At 41.5% G+C, this 26,736-nt stretch overlaps 2 protein-coding genes across 2 annotated transcripts; both read left to right on the forward strand.

The window, feature by feature from the left end:
• Positions 1-1,435: 1,435 nt before the first annotated feature.
• LOC120046954 (glutathione S-transferase P-like) lies at positions 1,436-7,084 on the forward strand. The gene is given in 7 exon segments (XM_038992506.1): positions 1,436-1,457; positions 4,210-4,242; positions 4,593-4,683; positions 4,685-4,697; positions 5,892-6,092; positions 6,591-6,698; positions 6,896-7,084. Coding segments are annotated over 7 exon segments (657 nt in total).
• Positions 7,085-10,774: 3,690 nt separating this feature from the next.
• On the forward strand, positions 10,775-26,523 carry LOC120047410 (glutathione S-transferase P-like). Its single transcript, XM_038992928.1, has 7 exons — positions 10,775-10,864; positions 12,989-13,024; positions 18,267-18,373; positions 18,691-18,778; positions 19,328-19,431; positions 25,825-25,926; positions 26,134-26,523. Coding segments are annotated over exons 1-7 (627 nt in total). The 5' UTR covers positions 10,775-10,863; the 3' UTR covers positions 26,323-26,523.
• The last annotated feature ends 213 nt before the right edge of the window (positions 26,524-26,736 follow it).

Here is a 26,736-nt window from a genome sequence, read left to right on the forward strand (position 1 = left end):
ATAAGACTGGGAAAAATCCAGTTGAACGGCCCTCCAATTGGTAATTACTAGTGGGAAACTCGTCCTCATCCTGAGCGCCCACTTCTCCCACATGCTGACCTCTGACGTCACCTAGAAAGTGACCCCGATAACAGCATTTTCAGCAGTTAAATGCAACTATAAAACATTACTTATAAAAAGCTATGTATTAAATTGTTTTTGAACACTATCATTTCTTTACAAGCATGATATCTGTAGTTTTAGTTTACGCAGCCAATCTGCGTTTCTTAACAAGTTCAAAGCATGTCAATGCATTCAACTGGTAATAATGATTTAACTGGTAAATTCCCACCTCCCACTTGGTTATGAACGCAGCATTAGGTCACAATTGCAGATAAAGCAAACACTGATGCTTCCCTCTAACTGTTTAGGCTGTATTTTCAGGATATTTGTACATTTATGTTTTTACATTTTAGTCATTAGCAGACGCTCTTATCCAGAGCGACTTACAGTTAGTGCATTAATCTTAAAATGGCTAGGTAGGACAGCCACATATCACAATCATACTGTAGTAAGTACAGTTATCCTCAATAAAGTAGCTATCAGCAAAGTCAGAGCTAGGAAGGGGTGAAGTGCAATTATTTATTCACCAAAATCTTTAAACAAAATAAATTGGTCGGGGTGAGGAGGGAGTGCGAGGGGGACGTTTTGGGATTATTTAAGATACTCTTTGAAGAGGTAGGGTTTCAGATGTTTTCGGAAGATGGGCAGGGACTCTGCTGTCCTAGCTTCAGGGGGAATCTGGTTCCACCATTGGGGTGCCAGGACAGAGAAGTACTTGGACTGGGCTGACCGGGAGTTGCCCTCCCATAGGGGTGGAAGGGCCAAGAGACCAGAGGTGGCAGAACGGAGTGCTCGGGGTGGTGTGTATTGTTTGAGCAGGACAGTTTCTCTTGATGCTCCGTAGGTAAGCACCATGGTCTTGTAGTGGATGCGAGGTTCGACTGGAAGCCAATGGAGTGTGCGGAGGAACAGAGCGACATGGGAGAACTTGGGAAGGTTGAAAACCAGACGGGCTGAAGCGTTCTGGATAAGTTGCAGGGGTTTGGTGGGGAGCCCAGCCAACAGCGAGTTTCAGTTGTCCAGACTGGATTAGGAACTGCGCCGCTTCCTGTGTGAGGTAGCGTCGTACTCTACAGATGTTGTAGAGCATGAATTTGCAGGAGCGAGTCACTGCTTTGATGTTTGCAGAGAATGACAGGGCATTGTCAAGGTTCATGCCAAGGTTCTTTGCACTCTGGGAGGGGGACACCGTGGAGTTGTCAACTGTGATGGAGAGGTCTCTGAACAGGGTGGCTTTCCCACGGGAGAAAGAGCACCTCCGTCTTGTCAAGAATGAGCTTGAGGTGGTGGGCCCACATCCAAGCTGAGATATCTGCCAGGCACGCAGAGATGCATGTCGCCACCTGGGAGACCATGTGAGGAAATGACAGAGCCAAGTGATTTGGTGTTTAGAGAGAAGAGGAGAGGGCCTAGAACCGAGCCCTGGTGGACACCAGTAGTGGGAGTATGTGGTGCAGACACGTGGTGTAGATTTAACTCTGTGGTTGTAGTTTCACGTCAATATCCAAAGACAATTTATGCAAGGGAAGAAGAGGAAGAAGAGAAACAGTTTCAGGAGTTTAACTTGGTTAACACGTCCAATACAGCATACATATTCTGCAAGATGATAACTCTAAAACACACCTGTCCTGAAATTAAAGTGTAGACATTGAATGAAACATCAGTGCAGTTTTTGCAATTGATTGAATTGTGGCCTAACACTCGCTTATTGTACGTAATTGACATAATTGCTCACCCAGAGTATTACTGTGACCTTTCACCAAAGTATTACTGACCTTTCACCAAAGTAATTGAAAAAGCTGTATGTCAGTAAATGTCACTTGCATTCCAGAATATCATCAGATACTTGTACATACAGTACCAGTCAAAAGTTTGGACACACTTACTCATTCCAGGGTTTTACTTTATTTTTACTATTTTCTACGTTGTAGAATAATAGTGAAGACAAACTGTGAAACATATAATATGGAATCATGTAGTAAGCAAAAAAGTGTTAAACAAATCAAAATGTATTTTATATTTGAGATTCTTCAAAGTAGCCACCCTTCGCCTTGATGACATCTTTGCACACTCTTGGCATTCTCTCAACCAGCTTCATGAGGTAGCCATTCAATTAATGCATTTCAATTAGCAGGTGTGCATTGTTAAGTTAATTTGTGGAATTTCTTTCCTTCTTAATGCGTTTGAGCCAATCAGTTGTGTTGTGACAAGGTAGGGTTGGCATACAGAAGATAGCCCTATTTGGTAAAAGACCAAGTACATATTATGGCAAGAACAGTTCAAATAAGCAAAGACAAACGTCAGTCCATCATTACTTTAAGACATGAAGGTCAGTCAATCCGTAAAATGTCAACTTTTAAAGTTTCTTCAAGCACAGTTGCAAAAATCATCAAGTGCTATGATGAAACTGGCTCTCACGAGGACTGCCACAAGAAATGAAGGCCCAGAGTTAACTCTGACGCAGAGGATAAGTTCATTAGAGTTAGCAGCCTCAGAAATTGCAGCCCAAATAGATGCTTCAGAGTTCAAGTAACAGACACATCTCAACATCAACTGTTCAGAGACTTCATGGTCAATTGATGCAAAGAAACCACTATTAAAGGACACCAATAAGAAGAAGAGACTTACATGGGCCAAGAAAAAAGAGCAATGGACATTACACAGGTGGAAATCTGTCCTTTTGTCTGATGTCCAAATTTGAGATTTTTGCTTCCAACCGCAGTGTCTTTGTGAGACGCAGAGTAGGTGAACGGAGGAGCATGTATGCTTCCCATCGTGAAGCATGGAGGAGGAGGTGTGATGGTGTGGGTGTGATTTATTTAGAATTCAAGGCACACTTAACCAGCATGGCTACCACAGCATTCTGCAGCGATACACCATCCCATCTGGATTGCGCTTAGTGGGACTATCATTTGTTTTTCAACAGGACAGTGACCCAACACACCTCCAGAATGTGTAAGGGTTATTTGACCAAGAAGGAGAGTGATGGAGTCCTGCATCAGATGACCTGGCCTCCACATTCACCCAACCTCAGCCCAATTTAGATGGTTTGGGATAAGTTGGACAGCAGATTGAAGGAAAAGCAGCCAACAAGTGCTCAGCATGTGGGAACTCCTTCAAGACTGTCAGAAAAGCATTCCAGGTGAAGGTGGTTGAGAGAATGCCAAGAGTGAGCAAAGCTGTCATCAAGGAAAGAGTGGCTACTTTGAAGAATGTCAAATATAAAATACATTTTGATTTGTTTTACACTTTTTTGGTTACTACATGATTCCATGTGTTATTTCATAGTTTTGATGTCTTCACTATTATTATACAACATAGAAAATAGTAAAAATAAAGAAAAACCCTTGAATGAGTAGGTGTGTCCAAACTTTTGACTGGTACTGTATATCAGATACAAGATATTCTTAGCCGACCTGTGAATGACTCAGCCAAAATAGTAATACAGTTGACTACTATTACTGCAGTTGCTTTCTGGCAGGCGTAGGCCAGAGGATCCAGTTCAACATCGCGTGCATCCAATGCATGGACCAGTCATGTTTTTGCTTATGCAACTCCCCAGACAATAAAGCATGAGTCATTATGACTCCCTAGCCTGGTCCCAGATCTGTTTGTGCTGTAAAGCCAACTCCTATGGTCCTTGTCAAACCAGTTTGTCAAGACAGCACAAACAGATCTGGCACTAAGCAAAGCACTCTATGAAGTGAAGCGAACATTGCACTGTGGAAAATGACACCGTCTATTGTAATACATAACCAACTCTCCAGCATTTTCACAATCTGAACGTGCAAGTCCAAATAACAAACCAACAAGTTAAAAATCTCACCCTAACTATACTTGACTCTACAAACCACAGCCGATAACAGAGAGTAAGTGAATGCACAGAAACACTTAATCTACTGGTCTTGCCTGTTTAGTTATAGATTGTTGATTTGTATAAAAAGGGTAAAAAAACACACATTCCATAGATTTCTGCAGTTGCTGGATATGCTGTAGGCAACTGACAATAAAGAAAATAGACTTTGCACTGTGGACCACGATATAGAGACTTTTTAAAATCTTTTCTTTCTTCCTAATAATTACTGGGGGGTTTTGTTTTCTTTTTAGTGTCTTTCACGCTCACATATTTTCCAGTTCGAGGTATGTTGACCTGATCAATGTTCCACTATAATTTAATTAACTTTTCAGTTTTGAGAATGGACAGCTATTGAAGTCCAAAATACTGTAGTCAACCTTTAACCTGGTTGCCGGTCTGTTTCTGCTCTCTTGCCAACTCCTTATGGAAGTGTCATGTCAAACTTGGCTATTGAAGTAACTTTAACCTTTTCTTTGAAACACAGAAACAATTATTGATGTGCCTAAACAGAACATTTTATTTTGCCCTAAACTCTGTTTGTAACCTTGTTGTAAGAACTAGACATCCTGATGTGCTGGAAGTAGGCCCTACTATGTTTTAATTTGGTAGAGATTGTTTGTCTGCGCTATAACAGGTTGTGCTGAGGTCATCCGAGTGATGCTCAAAGACCAAGGGGCAGAGTTTGACAAGAATGTTGTCACCATGGAGATGTGAATGGAGGGCACTCAAAGCCAGCTGTGTGAGTCTGACTACTACCAAGGTAACCAGTGTACCTTAGTCAAGTCATGTTATTGCATTTCACCTCACATTTACAGTACATGCAAACAAAAATGTCTTCATTAATGCAGTTTTATCTGGGAAGGGAGTAACCTTCGAAAAAGATTAACCTTCAAGCATTTTATAAATGTGTATCCTGATGATGTATGCTCTTAATATCAATCAATTGAAATTAATGTTGCTGTTTTACACAAGGTCTCTAGGACCAGCTTATAATAAAAACATTTTTTTATTGGAAAACAGTCATTTTGACAGTGAGTTTTATTAGCACTATGGGTTCACTACTCACTGTATAAACTCTGCAAAGCTACTTGCAAAAATGCTGCAACACCCCCGAGGGCTTGTTCAACTTATCCTGATCTGGGCATTGGCTGAATGTTTACTGAAACATCCTTGACAATGTTCTCCAATGTTCTCCTAACAAGGCAGTTTAGATAGCAACTTAGCAAACATGACACTGGCATCCCGGGCTTCTAAGCAATACCCATGTGGGCCTTACTGAGACAGAGAGCCCTTAACAAGCTCCATAGGGGGAAGATGATGGATGCAAGATCAGCCAAACATATCAATACAAAATACAGCTACAACAAATACTGTCTCATAGCTCATGCACATGTTCTCAGAATCATGAATTTGAATCAGGACTTTTAGATGCTAGGTGATTGAGGAAGTGACTCTGATTTTTGAATTAAGATTAGAAGTGAAGTGCCCAATGCAGCCGTTTTTTTAAATATATCAATATCAAATCATTTCTGGGTAACATTTAAAGTACCTTACTGTAGTTTTCCATCAAAAGCTTTTTTTATTAAAAAACTATTTCTCAAGTGAGAATTTTGCTTGGACTGTCTAGGACTGGTCTGTGTGGGGAGGGGAAAACTTAAAACTGTTATTGGCAGAGAGGTTTGGAACTCTTTGTTATTAGTCTATTTACCACCTGGTGTTGTCACCAGGCAAACTGAAACTCCCACCCATGCAAACAGGCTGTTCAGAAATTCCTTTGTAGATTGCATTTTCAACCAGCATCAATCAAATAACCCAATAAATTATCACACTAAGTGTTAGTTTCATCAGCTGTTGTATAATATGATACAAAACACAGGAAACAGAATTGACTGCACAGGGACTTTAAATATTTTCCTTTGAATTTCGTTCACAGTTCTTTGGTCAGCTCCCTAAATTTGAAGACTGTGGCTTCACTCTGTACCAGATCAATGTGGTAAGGAGACATCTCGCACGGAAACTTTGTAGGTGGAGAAATAACATAAAAGCCTGCTTGCAACATAATGACATTCCAATTGACTCACCCATTATGTGTAATATGTTGTCACGGCCGTTGAAAGAACTTGACCAATGCGCAGCGTGGTAAGCGTACATTTTCTTTTTATTTGAAAAGACGACGAACAAAACAATAAACACTACAAAACAAACATTGAAGCTAAATGCTATGTGCCATAAACAAAGTCAACTTCCCACAAAGACAGGTGGGAAAAAGGGATACCTAAGTATGGTTCTCAATCAGAGACAACGATAGACAGCTGTCCCTGATTGAGAACCCTACCCGGCCAAAACATAGAAATAGAAAATATAGAACGAAAGAACATAGAATACCCACCCCAAATCACACCCTGACCAAACCAAATAGAGACATAAAAAGGATCTCTAAGGTCAGGGCGTGACATATGTCTTGCTCAATATCTGTATCATAGTATAGTGAATTAAAGTAGTAGTACAGAAGTAGTACAGTAGGACTAAAGTATTGACTATAGGAAACATAGCTACTTACCTACTGTAACCACAATGCAGATTTGATTGAATTGAGCCCTAAATTGATTAAAAAGGATATTTGGTTCCCTAGGACTCCGGTAAAGAGGGGTACCTTAAGGCACTGCCAACAGATCTCATGCCCTTTGAGAAAACCCTGTCCAGAAATAAAATAAGCTTTCTGGTTGACAACAAAATACATGTATTTCTGTTATCAAATTATCATCAAAGATGTCAACTGGCATAGACTGTACATGGTGGTAGGGGGTAGGGAGGGACTAGGGGTTGTTTCATAGACTTCTGATAGACTGTACATGGTGGTAGTGGGTAGGGAGGGACTAGGGGTTGTTTTGGACTGGGACTTCTCATGTTCTCATGGTCTCTTCCTCTTTCTTGCAGATGTCCTTAGCCGACTACGCCCTCATGCTCATGCTGATCCACCACCAAGTCCCCAGCCCCCCCTGCCTTGATGCCTTCCCCTCCTTCCAGAAGTACATGAGGAGGTTGTGTGCCCGACCCAATCTGCATGCTTACCTCGAAAGTGAGGACTTCAAGAACAGACCTATCATTCCTGGGAAGAGAGCCTAAAGTGGATGTTGCCCTAGTCCTCTTACTGTACCTCAATATTATATCGTATCCAATATGCCTCAATATTATTAAAGCATGTATACATTCAACAAGAATGGATCACCCTGCATTGTCATGTGGCTGTTTATTTAGTACTGTGTGTCTTGGAGTATGTATCTTGCTTAAATATTTTGTATATAATCTCCTTTTCCAATTAGAATAAGTGATGCTGAAACCTATTGGCACTTGTAGAGAAGATTGACTGAAACACTGCCTCAAGTATTGCATTACAAACAGCAGCTCAACTTACATACTGTAAGAGCCAGTTATGGTTGTTGTCAAATGAAAAAAGAGCGTGAGAGACTGTACAGGGAGGAGGATCAGGTGTGGTATTTGCAGTCCTATATAGTGAGCATTTACTTTACTACAATATGAATATACAGTTGAAGTTGGAAGTTTACATACACTTAGGTTGGAGTCAACCACTCCACAAATTTCTTGTTAACAAACTATAGTTTTGGCAAGTCGGTTAGGACATCTACTTTGTGCATGACACAAGTAATTTTTCCAACAATTGTTTACAGACAGATTATTTCACTTAGAATTCACTGTATCACAATTCCAGTAGGTCAGAAGTTCACATACGCTAAATTGACTGTGCCTTTAAACAGCTTGGAAAATTCCATAAAAATAATGTCATGGCTTTAGAAGCTTCTGATAAGCTAATTGACATCATTTGAGTCAATTGGAGGTGTACCTGTGGATGTATTTCAAGGCCTACCTTCAAACTCAGTGCCTCTTTGCTTGACATCATGGGAAACTCAAAAGAAATCAGCCAAGACCTCAGAAGAAAAATTATAGACCTCCAAAAGTCTGGTTCATCCTTGGGAGAAATTTCCAAACGCCTGAAGGTACCACGTTCATATGTACAAGCAATAGTACACAAGTATAAACACCATGGGACCACGCAGCCGTCATACTGCTCAGGAAGGAGACACCTTTTGTCTCCTAGAGATGAACGTACTTTGGTACGAAAGTGCAAATCAATCCCAGAACAACAGCAAAGGACCTTGTGAAGATGCTGGAGGAAACAGGTACAAAAGTATCTATATCCACAGTAAAACGAGTCCTATATCGACATAACCTGAAAGGCCGCTCAGCAAGGAAGAAGCCACAGCTCCAAACTGCCATAAAAAAGCTAGACTAGGGTTTTCATCTGCACGTGGGGACAAATATTGTACTTTTTGGAGAATTATCCTCTGGTCTGATGATTGTGGACTACAGGAAAAGGAGCACCGAGCACGTCCCCATTCTCATCGACGGGGCTGTAGTGGAGCAGGTTGAGAGCTTCAAATTCCTTGGTGTCCACATCAACAACAAACTAGATTGGTCCAAACACACCAAGACAGTTGTGAAGAGGGCACGACAAAGCCTATTCCCCCTCAGGAAACTAAAAAGATTTGGCATGGGTCCTGAGATCCTCAAAAGGTTCTACAGCTGCAACATCGAGAGCACCCTGACCGGTTGCATCACTGCCTGGTACGGCAATTCCTCGGCCTCCGACCGCAAGTCACTTCAGAGGGTAATGCGTACGGCCCAGTACATCACTGGGGCAAAGCTGCATGCCATCCAGGACCTCTACACCAGGCGGTGTCAGAGGAAGGCCCTAAAAATTGTCAAAGACCCCAGCCACCCCAGTCATAGACTGTTCTCTCTACTACCGCATGGCAAGTCTAGGACAAAAAGGCTTCTCAACAGTTTTTACCCCCAAGCCATAAGACTCCTGAACAGGTAACCAAATGGTTACCCGGACTATTTGCATTGTGTGCCCCCCAACCCCTCTTTTACGCTGCTGCTACTCTCTGTTTATCTTATATGCATAGTCACTTTAACTATACATTCATGTACATACTACCTAAATTGGCCCGACCAACCAGTGCTCCCGCACATTGGCTAACCGGGCTATCTGCATTGTGTCCCACCACCCGCCAACCCCTCTTTTTACGCTTCTGCTACTCTCTGTTCATCATATATGCATAGTCACTTTAACGATACCTACATGTACATACTACCTCAATAAGCCTGACTAACAGGTGTCTGTATATAGCCTTGCTACTCTTTTTTCAAATGTCTTTTTACTGTTGTTTTATTTCTTTACTTACCTACACACACACACACACACACACACACACACACACACATACCTTTTTTCCCCGCACCATTGGTTAGAGCCTGTAAGTAAGCATTTCACTGTAAGGTCTACACCTGTTGTATTCGGTGCACGTGACAAATAAACTTTGATTTGATTTTAAACAAAAACAGAACTGTTTGGCCATGATGACCATCGTTATGTTTGGAGGAAAAAGGGGGATACTTGCAAGCCGAAGAACACCATCCCAACCGTGAAGCACAGGGGTGGCAGCACCATGTTGTGGGGGTGCTTCGCTGCAGGAGGGACTGGTGCACTTCACAAAATAGATGGCATCATGAGGCAGGACAATTATGTGGATATATTGAAGCAACATCTCAAGACATCAGTCAGGAAGTTAAAGCTTGGTCGCAAATAGGCAATGACCCCAAGCATACTTCCAAATTTGTGGTAAAATGGCTTAAGGACATGACCTCAATCCCAAAGAAAATTTGTGGGCAGAACTGAAAAAGTGTCTGTGAGCAAGGAGGCCTACAAACCTGACTCAGTTATACCAGCTCTGTCAGGAGGAATGGGCCAAAATTCAACCAACTTATTGTGGGAAGCTTGCGGGCGGCTACCCGAAACGTTTGACCCAAGTTAAACAATTTAAAGGCAATGCTACCAAATACTAATTGCGTGTATGTAAACTTGGAATGTGATGAAAGAAATTAAAGCTGAAATAAATAATTCTCTACTATTATTCTGACATTTCACATTCTTAAAATAAAGTGATGATCCTAACTGACCTAAGACAGGGAATTTTTACTAGTATTAAATGTCAGGAATTGTGAAAAACTGAGTTTAAATGTATTTGGCTAAGGGGTATGTAAACTTCCGACTTCAACTGTTGGTCCAATCTTTGAATATAGACTCAATGCCTTGAGGGAAGGTGTGTGTGTTTTTTCTTTTTGTCTCTGGAAGGTTATTTGTGCAAATACTGTATGGGGTACATGTGAACAGTAGAGGTGTACTGCAGACAACTCATTAAAGGAGACACATTGGGCCTAGGAAATGCCAACTTTATGAAGCTCAATTTTACAACATGCTGTGTGTTGACCTAATGCCAGCATGCATGGAATGTATGGCCAGTTGAACTGAAGCATGGTTCTCATGGACTAGGCCTCGGGGAAGATATTTCTTGAATGCTCACATAAGAATCTTGATATGACTTCAAGATACAGTAGGGAAGAGCAGTGCAGGATGACTCTGGCTGGTTACAAAAGCCTTTAATCCAAACTTTAATTAGGTTTGACCAAAACCTAGAAACAAGTCTGACCATTGCAATTTCAACTATTTTGATAATAAGCACAGTCTTGTATACTATTGTGACATTGGGACTTCTTTGGACTTGAAAGCAACCCTTGAGACTACACGAAATTAGTTTTGCTTTTGTATCAGGTTATCATTATTGATTTAGGCTATAGCACATTGGGATTCTTCAATTCAAGGCAACAGCGTAACTAACTTGTAAGTCAATATGACTTTGCAGAAAGTGACAGATGTGGGCGTGTAGTTGGGAGTTTAGAAAGGGACAACCCCCATTCCATATTCAAACGTGTTCATTTCACTGGTCACTGTCAGAGCCACCTAGAAGTCACTGCAACACAAAAGTAAGTAGCTAGCGTTAGACAACAATTGCAAAATATAGTTACGTTATAATAAATAAAACGATGTGCAATAGATGGCTAGGACTTTAGGATCTATACTGCGCACAGTCAGATGTTTGTCCTATAGTCGGTCGTGCACGCGGGCGAGCTATTTGCATTTGAATTAGGTTAACTTTAACTAGCTTACCTTGCCATTCAATTCATTTTGCAACTAAAACTAATCCTCGACGGTATACGAAAAATAAGACCAATAGCTAGCTATTTGGAAGTTATGCTAATTTCTTGGCTAAACCTGGGTTATGTAGCTAGTAAGCTAACTGAACAACAGATTGCCCTCCCACCCAGTTATGCATGGTGGTTGAGAGTTGGAATGTTTTTACTTTCAGAATTCATTCAAGTTTCATATTCGAGGATATCTATGCTTTAGTTGGTTGAAGTGCTGTCAGACTGACTGGGTGAATTTGAGCGTCCTGGCTAGCTAGACTAGGGGTGTATTCATTAGTATGATTCCGTTGCAAACGTAACGTTTTGCAACGAAAATGAGTTTATATTGGCAAAACTCGGGTATATCCCTCCCTGTTTTGTGACATTCACTCTGGTTGCTTCCGTTTGTTTCCTAGAGTAAATGTTTTGCAACGGAATATGACTAATGAATACACCCCTGACAATCCGGATGCTTGATCTGCTAAAATGCCACAGACGCCAGACTGACCACACTGCGAGATTTGTTTGCTAACAAAAACAATCGTTTATTCAAATATTCCAAGGCGCATGGGATTTTCACATGCAAATTGCACTTACAACTTGTCCTATACTCAAGCAATAAGGCATCTCAGGGGTTTGTGGTATATGGCAGGGCTAATCGCTGTTCTTACGCGCGGCTCAACGCAGAGTGCCTGGATACAGCCCTTACACGGAACCCAAACCGGCTGACCAGACCGGATACGTCGCGTGCGCGAGCGTCGCAAAATAAATGTAGAAATCAATGTTATTCAATTATTGCACCCACACTGCTCGCGCGCGCAAACGAGCGTCTGCGATGCCAAGGGCTAATACGGAACCCAAGCCGGCTGCGCGCATGCGCCATCGTGCATACATTTATTTTGCCCCCCCCACACCAAACGCGATCACGGACATGCAGGTTAAAATATCAAAACAAACTCTGAACCAATGACATTAATTTGGGGACAGGTCGAAAAGCATTAAACATGTATGGCAATTTAGCTAGTTAGTTTGCACTTGCTAGCTAATGTTAATTTGTCCTATTTAGCTAGCTTGCTGTTGTTAGCTAATTTGTCCTGGGCTATAAACATTGAGTTGTTATTTTACCTGAAATGCACAAGGACCTCTACTCCGACAATTAATCCACACATAAAACGGCCAACCGAATTGTTTCTAGTCATCTCTCCTCTTTCCAGGCTTTTTGATCTTTTAACTTATATGGTGATATAGGTTATTTTGCCTCTATACCATCTGATATACCACGGCTGTTAGCCAATCAGCATTCGGGGCTCGAACCTCCCAAGTTTATATTATAAACCACAGGTATGACAACATTTTATTTTTTCAGCTCTAGTTGCGTCTTGCCTAAGAACAGCCCTTAGCCGTGGTATATTGGGCTCCCGGGTGGCGCAGCGGTCTAAGGCACTGCATCTCAGTGAATGAGTAATCACTACAGTCCCTGGTTCGAATTTAGCCTGTATCACATCCGGTCGTGATTGGTCCCAGAGTCCCATAGAGTGGCGGTCAATTGTCCCAGCGTCGTCCGGTTTTGGCCGGGGTAGGCAGTCATTGTAAATTAGAATTTGACTTGCCTAGTTAAATAAAGGTCAAATATATAAAATTTAATTCCACACCCCCTCGGGTGTTATTGCTTAAATATACTATATTTGTAGTATTTAATACTAAAGTCTCTTTTTTGTTTTTAAAAAGTTTAACAGTACTCTCATTAGTGTTTTCTTCCAAAGGCAGCTATTTAATTTAGTTGCAATAGCAATGGGGCACAAAACAGATTAGTTTGTCTGAATCCATGGGATAAAAGTCAGAATAATTTTTGTCTGAATTATTTTCATCAAAGTGTATTTTCTTGTAATGAATTGACACATGTTTTGTATCTCCTCTCTCCAGTGGGTCCCTACACAATCACCTACTTTGGAGTCCGAGGTATGTGGAGCCAGTTAATCCTATTCAACATCACATGACAGAGCCTGGTTATTGTTTTGAAATAATAATAATAGCCTACCATTGGAGAGTGCATGGTTGTTCATGCATTCCCTGTTATAATACGCTTTTTATATTGATAATATAGCTAACTATTACCAAATCTTTCCTGCAATTTGACCGTCTCTTTAAAAAATGGTGAATGTATTGTAAGACAAAAGCCTTGCACCTGTTACTGCTCACATTCATGAAATGTGAACTTATTTAGTGTCATATCCAAAGACCGTATCGCTGTCATTCATTACCAAGTAGCCTACTGCAGCAGCTTGACTCAATACTCAGTATTGTGTTTCTATTGGTTTTCTAACATAAACTGGAGGTGAAGTCATTCCAGGTCATCTTAACACCATGTGTGATCTTTCACACAGATTTTATGACCTGGATTTCACCCACAATGGCTGTTTACCTTGTAGCCTCACCCATCAGTTTTGATTGTTATCACAGAAAATACTTGGACTACTAGGTTGGCTCAGCTGGCCTCCATGATCACCGTTCATACACTTAAAACAGTCTGTGTTCCTTCTGTGTCTGCTGCTTACATTATTCATGGTGCTTTAGCACTGAGAAGGGCTGGCTTTCAGTCAGGAGGAGCATGTGACCCAGGTTAATGTGGGGTGAACAATCATGTCATGGGACTAGGGTTGCACATTTTTGGGAATATTCAGAGGTGGGAATCTATGGGAATTAACAGAAATGTATGCAGATTAATATTAATACCATTTAAATGTAGATGTTTTTTTAATTGGATATATTTACCATATCATATGGAGACAGAAACATAAACCTTTTACCTTATCATAAGTAGACATAATTGCAAATTATTAAATCCTTCCAATAGAAATTTAAAAAACTATTTAGTTACAAATTGAACTTCAATTAAATTAGTTGACTCTTCACATGGGATAATTTCACTGAGCAACAAAAGGAAATATTGAATGATCCCCAATGATACATCGCATCACCCAAAAACGTTTTCAACATGCATTTGTGAAATGATAGTCTAGACACTAAAGCTTTGGTTGTCTTCCTCTCAGGCTTTCATCTCTTCTCCCTGGACTTCCTCAATGTCCACCTCTTGAACAGTAGACTCTGAGGCCTCATCTTCACTGTCACTTTCCAACCTTGTTGAGGATGGCTCGTTGTCAGGCTCAAAAAGCCTCAAATTTTTCAACCCTTGTATTGGTCAGCCTGTTGCGTGCTTTGGTGTGTGTGTTCCCAAACAAGGACCAGTTGCGCACTGAGGCGGCTGATGATGGAGGCAACAGGGAAAGAGCCTCAGATCCACAAAGTCCCTTCCACCAGATGGCTGATGAGATATGTTGGCACAACTGCCATATTGCATCTCCATCCCAAAGCCCTTGCTTGGATGTGTACTTCGCTAGACTGCCAAGAACCTTGCCCTCATCCAGGCCAAGGTGGCGAGACACGGTATCGATGACACCATAGGCCTTGTTGATCTCTGCACCAGACAGGATGTTCTTGCCAACATACTTGGGGTCCTACATGTACGCTGCGGCGTGTATGGGCTTCAGGCAGAAGTCTTCATGCTTTTTGATGTATTTCAGAAATTCAGTTTCCTCTGCTTGGAGCAACAGTGAATAGGTTTCAGGCTGCTTACCACTCTCTCCTAAAATACATAATCCAGGAAGATCCTCTTGATGGGCCTGTCCATATTGACAGACTGTGATATGGCTATTTCTAGGAGAGACTCCTCCCCTCCAGGAGACTATCAGACATGATGACAACACCACCCCAACGGGTGTTGCTGGGCAGCTTCAGTGTGGTGCTCTTATTCTTCTCATTTTGCTTGGTGAGGTAGATTGCTGCTATAACTTGATGACCCTTCACATACCTAACCATTTCCTTGGCTCTCTTGTCAAGTGTATCCATTGTTTTCAGTGCCATGATGTCCTTGAGGAGCAGATTCAATGCATGAGCAGCACAGCCAATGGGTGTGATGTGAGGGTAGGACTCCTCCACTTTAGACCAAGCAGCCTTCATGTGCACAGCATTCTTTCACCAGTGCAAATACCTTCTGTGATCCAAGGTCATTCATGACTGCCTTCAGCTCAACCGGTGTTTCTGTTGTCCCTTGTGTCTGTGATCTTGTAGAATACTGGTTGAGGGGTGGAGACGATGTAGTTAATTATTCCTTGCCCACGAACATTTGACCACACATCAGAGATGATTGCAATTACAGTCTGCTTTCTCTATGATTTGCTTGACCTTCACTTGAACTCTGAACTCTGCATCTAGCAAATGAGTAGATAAAGCATGTCTAGTTGAAGGGGTGGGTGTATGCTGGGCGAAGAACATTCAGAAATCTCTTCCAATACACATTGCCTGTGAGCATCAGAGGTGAACCAGTTGCATACACAGCTTGAGCAAGACATTCATCAACATTTCTCTAACTACGTTCCTCCATTGAGTCCAAAAAAACCTTCTGATTCCAGGAGGACCATGAGCTGTTGATATCGATATGGTGTCTGATTCATCATTTTCACCTTGAATAGAAGTAGAGGAACTTTTGTCCGAGGTTGCTTATTGTGAGCGCTGAGGGAACTTTGTCACTTGGCCAGATGATTCTGCATCTTTGTTGGAATTCTTCACATATGATTTGGCACATTATTTGCAAATGTACACAGCTTTTCCTTCTACATTAGCTGCAGTGAAATGTCTCCACACATCAGATAATGCCTGTGGCATTTTCCTGTAAAGAAATGAAAAAATGAGTTTAAAAAACTCAAATACAATTCCATGTACAGATAAATAGTTAAGCAGTTAGATTAAACAACTCCTTTGTAAGAGAAATGTTTTAAATTTAAACATGTATGGAAACAGTTGAATTAACATTCCTCAGTTAGCAGGCTCAAGCACGCTACAACCCACATGGTAGCAAAAATTAACTAGCAGAAATGGTTAACAAGTTAGAGATTATGTAAACACACTTTGCCATAGGCTGCTAATTACAAGTTAACAAAAAATCATGTATGTCATAAAATATATTCACCCCACCCAGTATTGTAATCAATCTTGAGAATCAGCTGTACATGTGATGGAAGAATGCACTGTGCATGCAGAGGATTGCAATTCCATTGAATTGGGGATAGTTTAACCAAAATATGCCACAAGACATAGAATTGCCTTGTGTGTATCCCACAAAAAAAGGTTTACTGTTATAAGCTAACTTTTTTTGACGAATTTAAGCAAAATTCCCGGGCTTAACTTCCCATTCAAATTTTTATTAAATTTACAGGTAAGTTTCCGACCCTTTGTAACCCTACATGGGACTAAAGGTTCATTGACTTGAACCCGAAAAACATTTTGTACTTGAATAATCAAGAAGGTCGTATAAATAATCCCAGAGATAAAATAGCCTTTTTATTTCTGGATATAAACTGCCTTTTTATAGACCTACTACTATACATCAACAAGAAAGCAAACTTTGCACCCCTTCATATTTTACTTCGGTTTACAGTCTTAACTGTTTATTTTTTATCTAGTCTGGAATGCATATACACTGCTCAAAAAAATAAAGGGAACACTTAAACAACACAATGTAACTCCAAGTCAATCACACTTCTGTGAAATCAAACTGTCCACTTAGGAAGCAACACTGATTGACAATAAATTTCACATGCTGTTGTGCAAATGGAATAGACAAAAGGTGGAAATTATAGGCAATTAGCAAGACACCCCCAATAAAGGAGTGATTCTGCAGGTGGTGACCACAGACCACTTCTCAGTTCCTATGCTTCCTGGCTGATGTTTTGGTCACTTTTGAATGCTGGCGGTGCTCTCACTCTAGTGGTAGCATGAGACGGAGTCTACAACCCACACAAGTGGCTCAGGTAGTGCAGCTCATCCAGGATGGCACATCAATGCGAGCTGTGGCAAGAAGGTTTGCTGTGTCTGTCAGCGTAGTGTCCAGAGCATGTACCAGGAGACAGGCCAGTACATCAGGAGACGTGGAGGAGGCCGTAGGAGGGCAACAACCCAGCAGCAGGACCGCTACCTCCGCCTTTGTGCAAGGAGGAGCACTGCCAGAGCCCTGCAAAATGACCTCCAGCAGGCCACAAATGTGCATGTGTCTGCTCAAACGGTCAGAAACAGACTCCATGAGGGTGGTATGAGGGCCCGACGTCCACAGGTGGGGGTTGTGCTTACAGCTCAACACCGTGCAGGACGTTTGGCATTTGCCAGAGAACACCAAGATTGGCAAATTCGCCACTGGCGCCCTGTGCTCTTCACAGATGAAAGCAGGTTCACACTGAGCACATGAGCACATGTGACAGACGTGACAGAGTCTGGAGACGCCGTGGAGAACGTTCTGCTGCCTGCAACATCCTCCAGCATGACCGGTTTGGCAGTGGGTCAGTCATGGTGTGGGGTGGCATTTCTTTGTGGGGCCGCACAGCCCTCCATGTGCTCGTCATAGGTAGCCTGACTGCCATTAGGTACCGAGATGAGATCCTCAGAGCCCTTGTGAGACCATATGCTGACACATGCACATTTGTGGCCTGCTGGAGGTCATTTTGCAGGGCTCTGGCAGTGCTCCTCCTTGCACAAAGGCGGAGGTAGCGGTCCTGCTGCTGGGTTGTTGCCCTCCTACGGCCTCCTCCACGTCTCCTGATGTACTGGCCTGTCTCCTGGTAGCGTCTCCATGCTCTGGACACTACGCTGACAGACACAGCAAACCTTCTTGCCACAGCTCGCATTGATGTGCCATCCTGGATGAGCTGCACTACCTGAGCCACTTGTGTGGGTTGTAGACTCCGTCTCATGCTACCACTAGAGTGAAAGCACCGCCAGCATTCAGTGACCAAAACATCAGCCAGGAAGCATAGGAACTGAGAAGTGGTCTGTGGTCACCACCTGCAGAATCACTCCTTTATTGGGGGTGTCTTGCTAATTGCCTATAATTTCCACCTTTTGTCTATTCCATTTGCACAACAGCATGTGAAATTTATTGTCAATCAGTGTTGCTTCCTAAGTGGACAGTTTGATTTCACAGAAGTGTGATTGACTTGGAGTTACATTGTGTTGTTTAAGTGTTCCCTTTATTTTTTTGAGCAGTGTATTTACACAACACTAGTGCTATTTATAACGTGTTAGATCAGAGTGTCTTATGATTGAGAGCTGCTTTGTTTTTGTTGACCTGTTCTAACTGTCTCGTGTACCACAGGGCGCTGTGGCGCAATGAGGATCATGATGGCCGACCAGGGCCAGGAGTGGAAGGAGATCCTGATGGACTTTGCTGACTGGATGAAAGGAGATCTGAAAGCCTCTTGTGTGAGTGGGGAATGGATAATTCTTTTGTTACCATCTTTCATTTGTCAACCTGTTCAGTTTAGCCAGGGATGATGGTCTGTTAATAACAGCTGGGATGTGCTTTTAAAGGACAATTGGTTTGTTTAGTGTATACTGTTTGTTTCAACAATCTCTGCCTGTACATTCCATTATTCATATTGAAGTAAAGATATTTTACCTCATTAACTCAGTTGCCATCAATGTAGAGTTTATTCAGCTACAATAAATATGTAAACCCCATGTCCCTATTAGTTGTTACAATCTATAATAAATAAAACAACTTATTCTTTTGGTTTTAGGTATTTGGTCAGTTGCCCAAGTTTGAAGATGGAGGATTGGTCCTGTACCAATCCAATGCCATTCTGAGACACTTGGGCCGCAATCATGGTAATTGATCTCAATTGTAATGTCATATACACAGAGTATACAAAACATTAAGAACACCTTCTCTTTCCATGGTATAGGCTGACCAGGTGAAAGCTATGATCCCTTATTAATGTCACTTGTTAAATGAAGGGGAGGAGACAGGTAGAGGGATTTTTAAGCCTTGAGACATGGATTGTGTATGTGTGTCATTGAGGGTGAATGGGCAAGACAACAGATTTAATTGCCTTTGAATGAGGTATGGTAGTAGGTGCCAGGCACATCGGTTTGTGTCAAGAACTGCAACGTTGCTGAGTTTTTCACGCTCAACAGTTTCCTGTGTGTATCAAGAATGGTCCACCACCCAAAGGACATCCAGCCAACTAGACACAACTGTGGGAAGCATTGGAGTCATCATGGGCCAGCATCCCTGTGGAATGCTTTTGGAGTGGGGGGGGGGGGTTCTAATGTTTGATATTTACATTGTTTTCCTCACTCCATTTATCCTTTATAATCTCTCAAATATTAGACTGAAATGTTATTTCTACTTTCACCTAACTCGAACACACACAGATGCTTATGGGAAAGATGGAAAGGAGGCCGCCCTCATTGACATGATGTGTGATGGCGTTGAGGACCTTCGTCTTAAATATGGAAAAATGATTTACCAGGAATACGTAAGTATTCACCAAGGCTGAAATTCTGACTATGGGTACAGTTCATACAACATTTTACCTTTACTAATGCAGTGCAGTAAAAAAACATTTGGTTCAATGTGTGGCGCCTGACAACGTGACAGGGGAAATAAAAAAACATTTGATATCTGAAATTTACAATACACCTGCAGTGAAGCCGCTCAACAACTACATCCAACAGACTCCCATTCAGAGCGACACACAGGGTCAATGCCCTGCTCAAGGGCACGTTGACAGCTCTCCCACCAGAACAAAAAACGTGGACCCGAACCCTCCAAGACCCCCCCCCCTCCCCCCACAGTTCCCCAATAGCTGTCCCTCAACCATCCGAGACCCTGCCCACGGTCCCACCTCCCCAAGAAGAAAAATAAAAAATACAATTAATTCCATTGCCCACCCCCAAGAACCCCCCAATGCACCAACAACTAATAGAATGAACTAAAGAGAAAAAAGGAAAAGACAGAAGAAAACAGCAACCAACAATGCAAAGTTTAAAAAAAAATAATAGTAAAACAAAGGACAACTAAAATCATAACAGCAATGCCAACTGTATATGTTTATGTGCATGTCTGGCACTATTACATGTGTGTCTTCTAGTATGTGTTTTTTTGAATGAGAGTGTCTGTATATGCATGTGTACAAACACCTGCACAGCATCAGACTCAGGCAAACCGGCATTAGTTGTAAGAACACTGCCCCTCAGTGTCATTCAAACATACGTTTTATTTTGACGTTTTAAAAATGTATCTTTGACCATCATTCTATCTACCGAACAGCAACTCCACTTGTCTCCAATTCCACATCCCAACCCTCAGCTTCCCTCAGCCCATCCCATCTATCTCTGCTGTCCACCCACTTCGGGTTTCTATGCGACACATATCTTTCAACTATGCTGTGATGTTTAACGTACAAATTCAATCTAATTGAATAGAATCCACAGATTGCGAGTTGAAGATAAATACTTTTACTAAGAGTATTAATATAGAAGTAATTGACTGACCCGGTCGTTCCAGAGCTCCTAACAGTACTATTTCTAGGGTCAATTTTATCTCAATGCTATGCATTTTCAGCCATTGCTGAACCTGAGACCAGAAACGGGCTACCTGAGGGCAATACCAAAATAAATGGTCTATTGATTCTGTATCCTCACAACAAAATCTGCAGAGCTTCGATGATTTTATGCCCCAAATATTCAACATTTTGTTGGTGGCAAGAATTCTATATAATAATTTTAGCTGAAAAGCACGAAGTCTTGAATCTTGCGTTGTTTTATATATTAACTCATACACCCTGTACCATGGAATCGGTACATCAAAAATCTCTTCCCAACTATTTTGCAATCTGTATGGCACAGTTGTCAACATCCTGGTCCTCAAATGAAACTGGTATACTTTCCTATTTATGCTATTTTTATTCCTCCGCAAGTTTTGATCCTTTATATTGGACAGAGACCAGTTCCCTACCTCCTCCCGCTGCCACCTGCCTCCTCCATTTTTGGGGTAATGCTGTAATCAATTGGTTGTACTCTTGGATTGAGTAGACCTTCCTGTACAATTCTGATAACTCCATGAAGGACATAACTCTACCATTCAAATTTACAATATAATTTAAGAACAAAATACCCTTTTCAAACATCTTTCCCATAAATACAGGTATTTTATCAACCAGCACATTTGAGTTCAGCCATAATATTTGTTGTAATATTTGTTCTATCTTTTCAGAGGGATGAAATTGAAATTGTAGCCAGCTCTGCAATGCTTGTTTGAAAAGGAGAGATACTCTGAAAAAAGTATAATTTTCAATTAATTGTAAATGAGACATGGCAATCTGCAAAAAGGCCATTTTTAAACAATGGATGAGCTTTTCTTAGTAATCTACTTGAGAACCATTTAGGGTTCAAATAAAACTTTTGAATAAGTGAAGCTTTTAGAGTTTTTGTGCTTTTTATATTTAATCATCTCAACCCACCCTATTCATTATATGGATAGGCGTGTTTTATTTTGTCTGGTTTAGCATCCCAGATGAAGCTAAATATTTTTTGCTCATATAATTTGAAAAATGAATCAGGAGTAGGCAGCGCCATAAGTAAGTGAGACCGGGAAGATTTTAATTTACCCGCCATTTGAGACATTTTTCGGGTAAATTGGGTGCATAATCCAGTAGGGCGTCCACCCATGGTGCTCAGAATGACAGAAATCACATTTTAGATTATGGTAATGCATCTTAACAGAACATGCAACTCATGTAATGAAGCAGCTAATGTCATTTTCAAACATTTGCCAAAATGCAATTTGGGGAAAAACACCATTCTAAACTGCGCACCTGGGAAACACTATTCTAAACAGTGCACCTCAAATCAAATCAAATTTTATTTGTCACATACACATGGTTAGCAGATGTGTAGCGAAATGCTTGTGCTTCTAGTTCCGACAATGCAGTAATAACCAACAAGTAATCTAACCTAACAATTCCACAACTACTACCTTATACACACAAGTGTAAAGGGATAAAGAATATGTACATAAAGATATATGAATGAGTGATGGTACAGAACGGCATAGGCAAGATGCAGTAGATGGTATAGAGTACTGTATATACATATGAGATGAGTAATGTAGGGTATGTAAACATAAAGTGGCATAGTTTTAAAGTGGCTAGTGATACATGTGTTACATAAAGATGGCAAGATGCAGTGGATGATATACAGTACAGTATATACATACATATGAGATGAGTAATGTAGGGTATGTAAACATTATATTAAGTGGCATTGTTTAAAGTGGCTAGTGATACATTTTTACATAATTTCCATCAATTCCCATTATTAAAGTGGCTGGAGTTGAGTCAGTATGTTGGCAGCGGCCACTAAATGTTAGTGGTGGCTGTTTAACAGTCTGATGGCCTTGAGATAGAAGCTGTTTTTCAGTCTCTCGGTCCCTGCTTTGATGCACCTGTACTGACCTCGCCTTCTGGATGATAGCGGGGTGAACAGGCAGTGGCTCGGGTGGTTGTTGTCCTTGATGATCTTTATGGCCTTCCTGTGACATCGGGTGGTGTAGGTGTCCTGGAGGGCAGGTAGTTTGCCCCCGGTGATGCGTTGTGCAGACCTCACTACCCTCTGGAGAGCCTTATGGTTGTGGGCGGAGCAGTTGCCGTACCAGGCGGTGATACAGCCTGACAGGATGCTCTTGATTGTGCATCTGTAGAAGTTTGAGTGCTTTTGGTGACAAGCCGAATTTCTTCAGCCTCCTGAGGTTGAAGAGGCGCTGCTGCGCCTTCTTCACGCTGTCTGTGTGGGTGGACCAATTCAGTTTGTCCGTGATGTGTACACCGAGGAACTTAAAACTTTCCACCTTCTCCACTACTGTCCCGTCGATGTGGATAGGGGGGTGCTCCCTCTGCTGTTTCCTGAAGTCCACGATCATCTCCTTTGTTTTGTTGACGTTGAGTGTGAGATTATTTTCCTGACACCACACTCCGAGGGCCCTCACCTCCTCCCTGTAGGCCGTCTCGTCGTTGTTGGTAATCAAGCCTACCACTGTAGTGTCGTCCGCAAACTTGATGATTGAGTTGGAGGCGTGGATGGCCACGCAGTCGTGGGTGAACGGGGAGTACAGGAGAGGGCTCAGAACGCACCCTTGTGGGGCCCCAGTGTTGAGGATCAGCGGGGTGGAGATGTTACCTACCCTCACCACCTGGGGGCGGCCCGTCAGGAAGTCCAGGACCCAGTTGCACAGGGCGGGGTCGAGACCCAGGGTCTCGAGCTTGATGACGAGTTTGGAGGGTACTACCTGATAGCGGTTCCATATGTGACAGATAAATCTGCTATCTAAAGATGCAACAACTAGGATGGGTTGCTAATATGACTATGATTGTGCATTTGGCTGCGTTAGGCTTTAAACTTTTTATTTTAATGATGATTTTTATGATTAACCACATGACAATGATTTTGAGAAACAAAAACATTGTTATTGAAATGAAGCTGTTCCATAAATATCAAAACTGGCACACAGAACAGTGGGAATGGTAGAATAAATTGTATGCTAACCCCAAACTTGAAATTCATCTGCCACCTATAAAGTCTTTATAAAATAATTGCCTCCACGTTGTCATTGTCAGATTTTGCCTTTAGGCTACTTTGAAGCAAGGTAAGACAAGCCTCATAATATGAAATGAAACATTCAAATTTCAAACAATTAAGTACAATTTGAAGTCAGAAGTTTACATACACCTTATCCAAATACATTTAAACTCTGTTTATCACAATTCCTGACATTCAATCCTAGTAAAAATTCCCCGTCTTAGGTCAGTTAGGATCACCACTTTATTTTAAGAATGTGAAATGTCAGAATAATAGTAGAGAGAATGATTGATTTATTTATTTCATCACATTCCTAGTGGGTCAGAAGTTTACATACACGCAATTAGTATTTGGTAGCATTGCCTTTTAAATTGTTTAACTTGGGTCAAACGTTTCGGGTAGCCTTCCACAAGCTTCCCAAAATAAGTTAGGTGAATTTTGGCCCATTCCTCCTGACAGAGCTGGAGTAACTGAGTCAGGTTTGTAGGCCTCCTTGCTCGCACATGCTTTTTCAGTTCTGTCCACAAATGTTCTATAGGATTATGGTCAGGGCTTTGTGATGGCCACTCCAATACCTTGACTTTGTTGTCCTTAAGCCATTTTGCCACAACTTTGGAAGTATGCTTGGGGTCATTGTCCTTTTGGAAGACCTATTTGCGACCAAGCTTTAACTTCCTGACTGATGTCTTGATGTTGCTTCAATATATCCACATAAGTTTCCTGCCTCATGATGCCATCTATTTTGTGAAGTGCACCAGTCCCTCCTGCAACAAAGCACCTGCTGCCACCCCCGTGCTTCACGGTTGGGATGGTGTTCTTCGGCTTGCAAGCATCCCCTTTTTCCTCCAAATATAACAATGGCCATTATGGCCAAACAGTTCTATTTTTGTTTCATCAGACCAGAGGACATTTCTCCAAAAAGTACGATCTTTGTCCCCATGTTCAGTTGCAAACCGTAGTCTGGCTTTTTTAGGGCGGTTTTGGAGCAGTGGCTTCTTCCTTGCTGAGCGGCCTTTCAGGTTATGTCGATATAGGACTCGTTTTACTGTGGATATAGATACTTTTGTACCTGTTTCCTCCATCTTCACAAGGTCCTTTGCTGCTGTTCTGGGATTGATTTGCACTTTTCACACCAAAGTACGTTCATCTCTAGGAGACAGAAGGCGTCTCCTTCCTGAGCGGTATGAAGGCTGCGTGGTCCCATGGTGTTTATACTTGCGTACTATTGTTTGTACATATGAATGTGGTACCTTCAGGCGTTTGGAAATTGCTCCCAAGGATGAACAAGACTTGTGGAGGTCTACAATTTATATTCTGAGGTCTTGGCTGATTTCTTTTCATTTTCCCATGATGTCAAGCAAAGAGGCACTGAGTTTGAAGGTAGGCCTTGAAATACATCCACAGGTACACCTCCAATTGACTCAAATGGTGTCAATTAGCCTATCAGAAGCTTCTAAAGCCATGACATCATTTTTATGGAATTTTTAGTGTATGTGAACTTCTGACCCACTGGAATTGTGATACAGTGAAATAATCTGTCTGTAAACGATTGTTGGAAAAATTACTTGTCAGGCACAAAGTAGATGTCCTAACCGACTTGCCAAAACTATAGTTTGTTAACAAGACATTTCGGTGTCTCAGTGATTTTGGTGATTTTGTGGTGACGTATTGTCCCCATGAGTGACAGAACACTGAGCCAATCCCGGCACAACGCGAGAACATTACCAACCCATACGCTCCGTATTTTCTGCTGGCCACCCCACCGCAGAAAGCACTGAGCTAGTCTGAAACACCTGCATTTTGAAACCGCCTTACTCAAGGAAGCAAAAAAAGAGACCGTGTTTTGTATGCGGCTTTATTACTCAATTATTGTTTTGTTTTTTACCTTGTTTGCAAACTGATATGTGACATGTATTAATACCAAAATAACATGCAAAAAAAATGCTAATAGCTAAACAGATGGGGCTGAAAACAGGCTCTGCCCTACCTGCTCTGAATGATGGGTTACCACTGAATAAGATACATTATGACTAACAAATACACACAGGACAATTTTTAATTCCCCCAAAAGTATGCAAATGAATCTATAGACCGATAAGCATTATGTTGAAATGTATTTCCATCAATTAATAAAAAGCATTATTTTGAAACTTTTTCTTTTTTTTCTCCCGGTCATTTTGGCAGGTAACAGTTGTATTTATTGGCTTTTCATTTGCAAGCTAACGGAAACCCTGGTAGCTTAATGTGTAAACATTTATGAAGTGTCATTATTAAACACTTTCTCTTTTTTGTAGGATACTGGTAAAGACCCATACATCAAAGACCTTCCTAACCACCTCGACAAGTTTGAAGCTGTGATGGCCAAAAACAAGACTGGTTTTCTCGTTGGTGACAAGGTAACCAATCCTGCAATGCACAAACAAAAAGAGGGCTATTGAGTTATGGAGTAAGTTACCAAAATGTATTCATTAAATGGTTTGGTTCTCAGGTAACAGACAGTACTGTGATTGCAAATCACAGAACTAGAATGAGTAGAACATGCATCGCCATTCAAGTTATATGCCATCATTAGAGTCTGTTTCTCTGTTCCCTATCCTACATAGCCTTCGTTTGCTGACTACAGTCTGTTTGAAGTGCTGCTCAACCACCTGGTGCTCTGCTCCAGTTGCCTGGATACCTCCCCCTCCCTGAAGAGCTTTGTCGAGAAGATGTCAGCCCGTCCCAAAATCAAGGCCTTCCTGGGCTCTGACGCCTACAAAAAACTGCCCATTAATGGCAATGGCAAACAGTGATATTCCTGAACAAAGAAGGCTAGATTCCATCCATTTACCTTCGCTGTAACCTGAACGGTTTTGGATAATAGCAATTTTTTACAAGTCCATCTTACACATTAGCCCACAATAAACGTGTTAACTATATGTACAATTGTTAGCTACTGAGTTGATTCATTGTAATTTCATATGTTAAAAAAAATAAAGGGCTTTTTGAGAGAAGTATCCAGGTCTTTATGGAAAAAGCACTTTTGAACGTTACTTAAATTATTTGTATACAGTTATCACTTTTATTCTCTGCAGTTCTGTGAATATTATGATAACCAGCCATGTAGCAGAATGGTACATACAGTATGGGGATTCCTGGTCAGTTGCACAACTGACTACATTCAACCGAAATGTGTCTTCTGCATTTAACCCAACCCCACAGAATCA

Source organism: Salvelinus namaycush, chromosome 5 (genome assembly GCF_016432855.1).
Source record: "Salvelinus namaycush isolate Seneca chromosome 5, SaNama_1.0, whole genome shotgun sequence".
Lineage (NCBI taxonomy): Eukaryota > Metazoa > Chordata > Actinopteri > Salmoniformes > Salmonidae > Salvelinus > Salvelinus namaycush.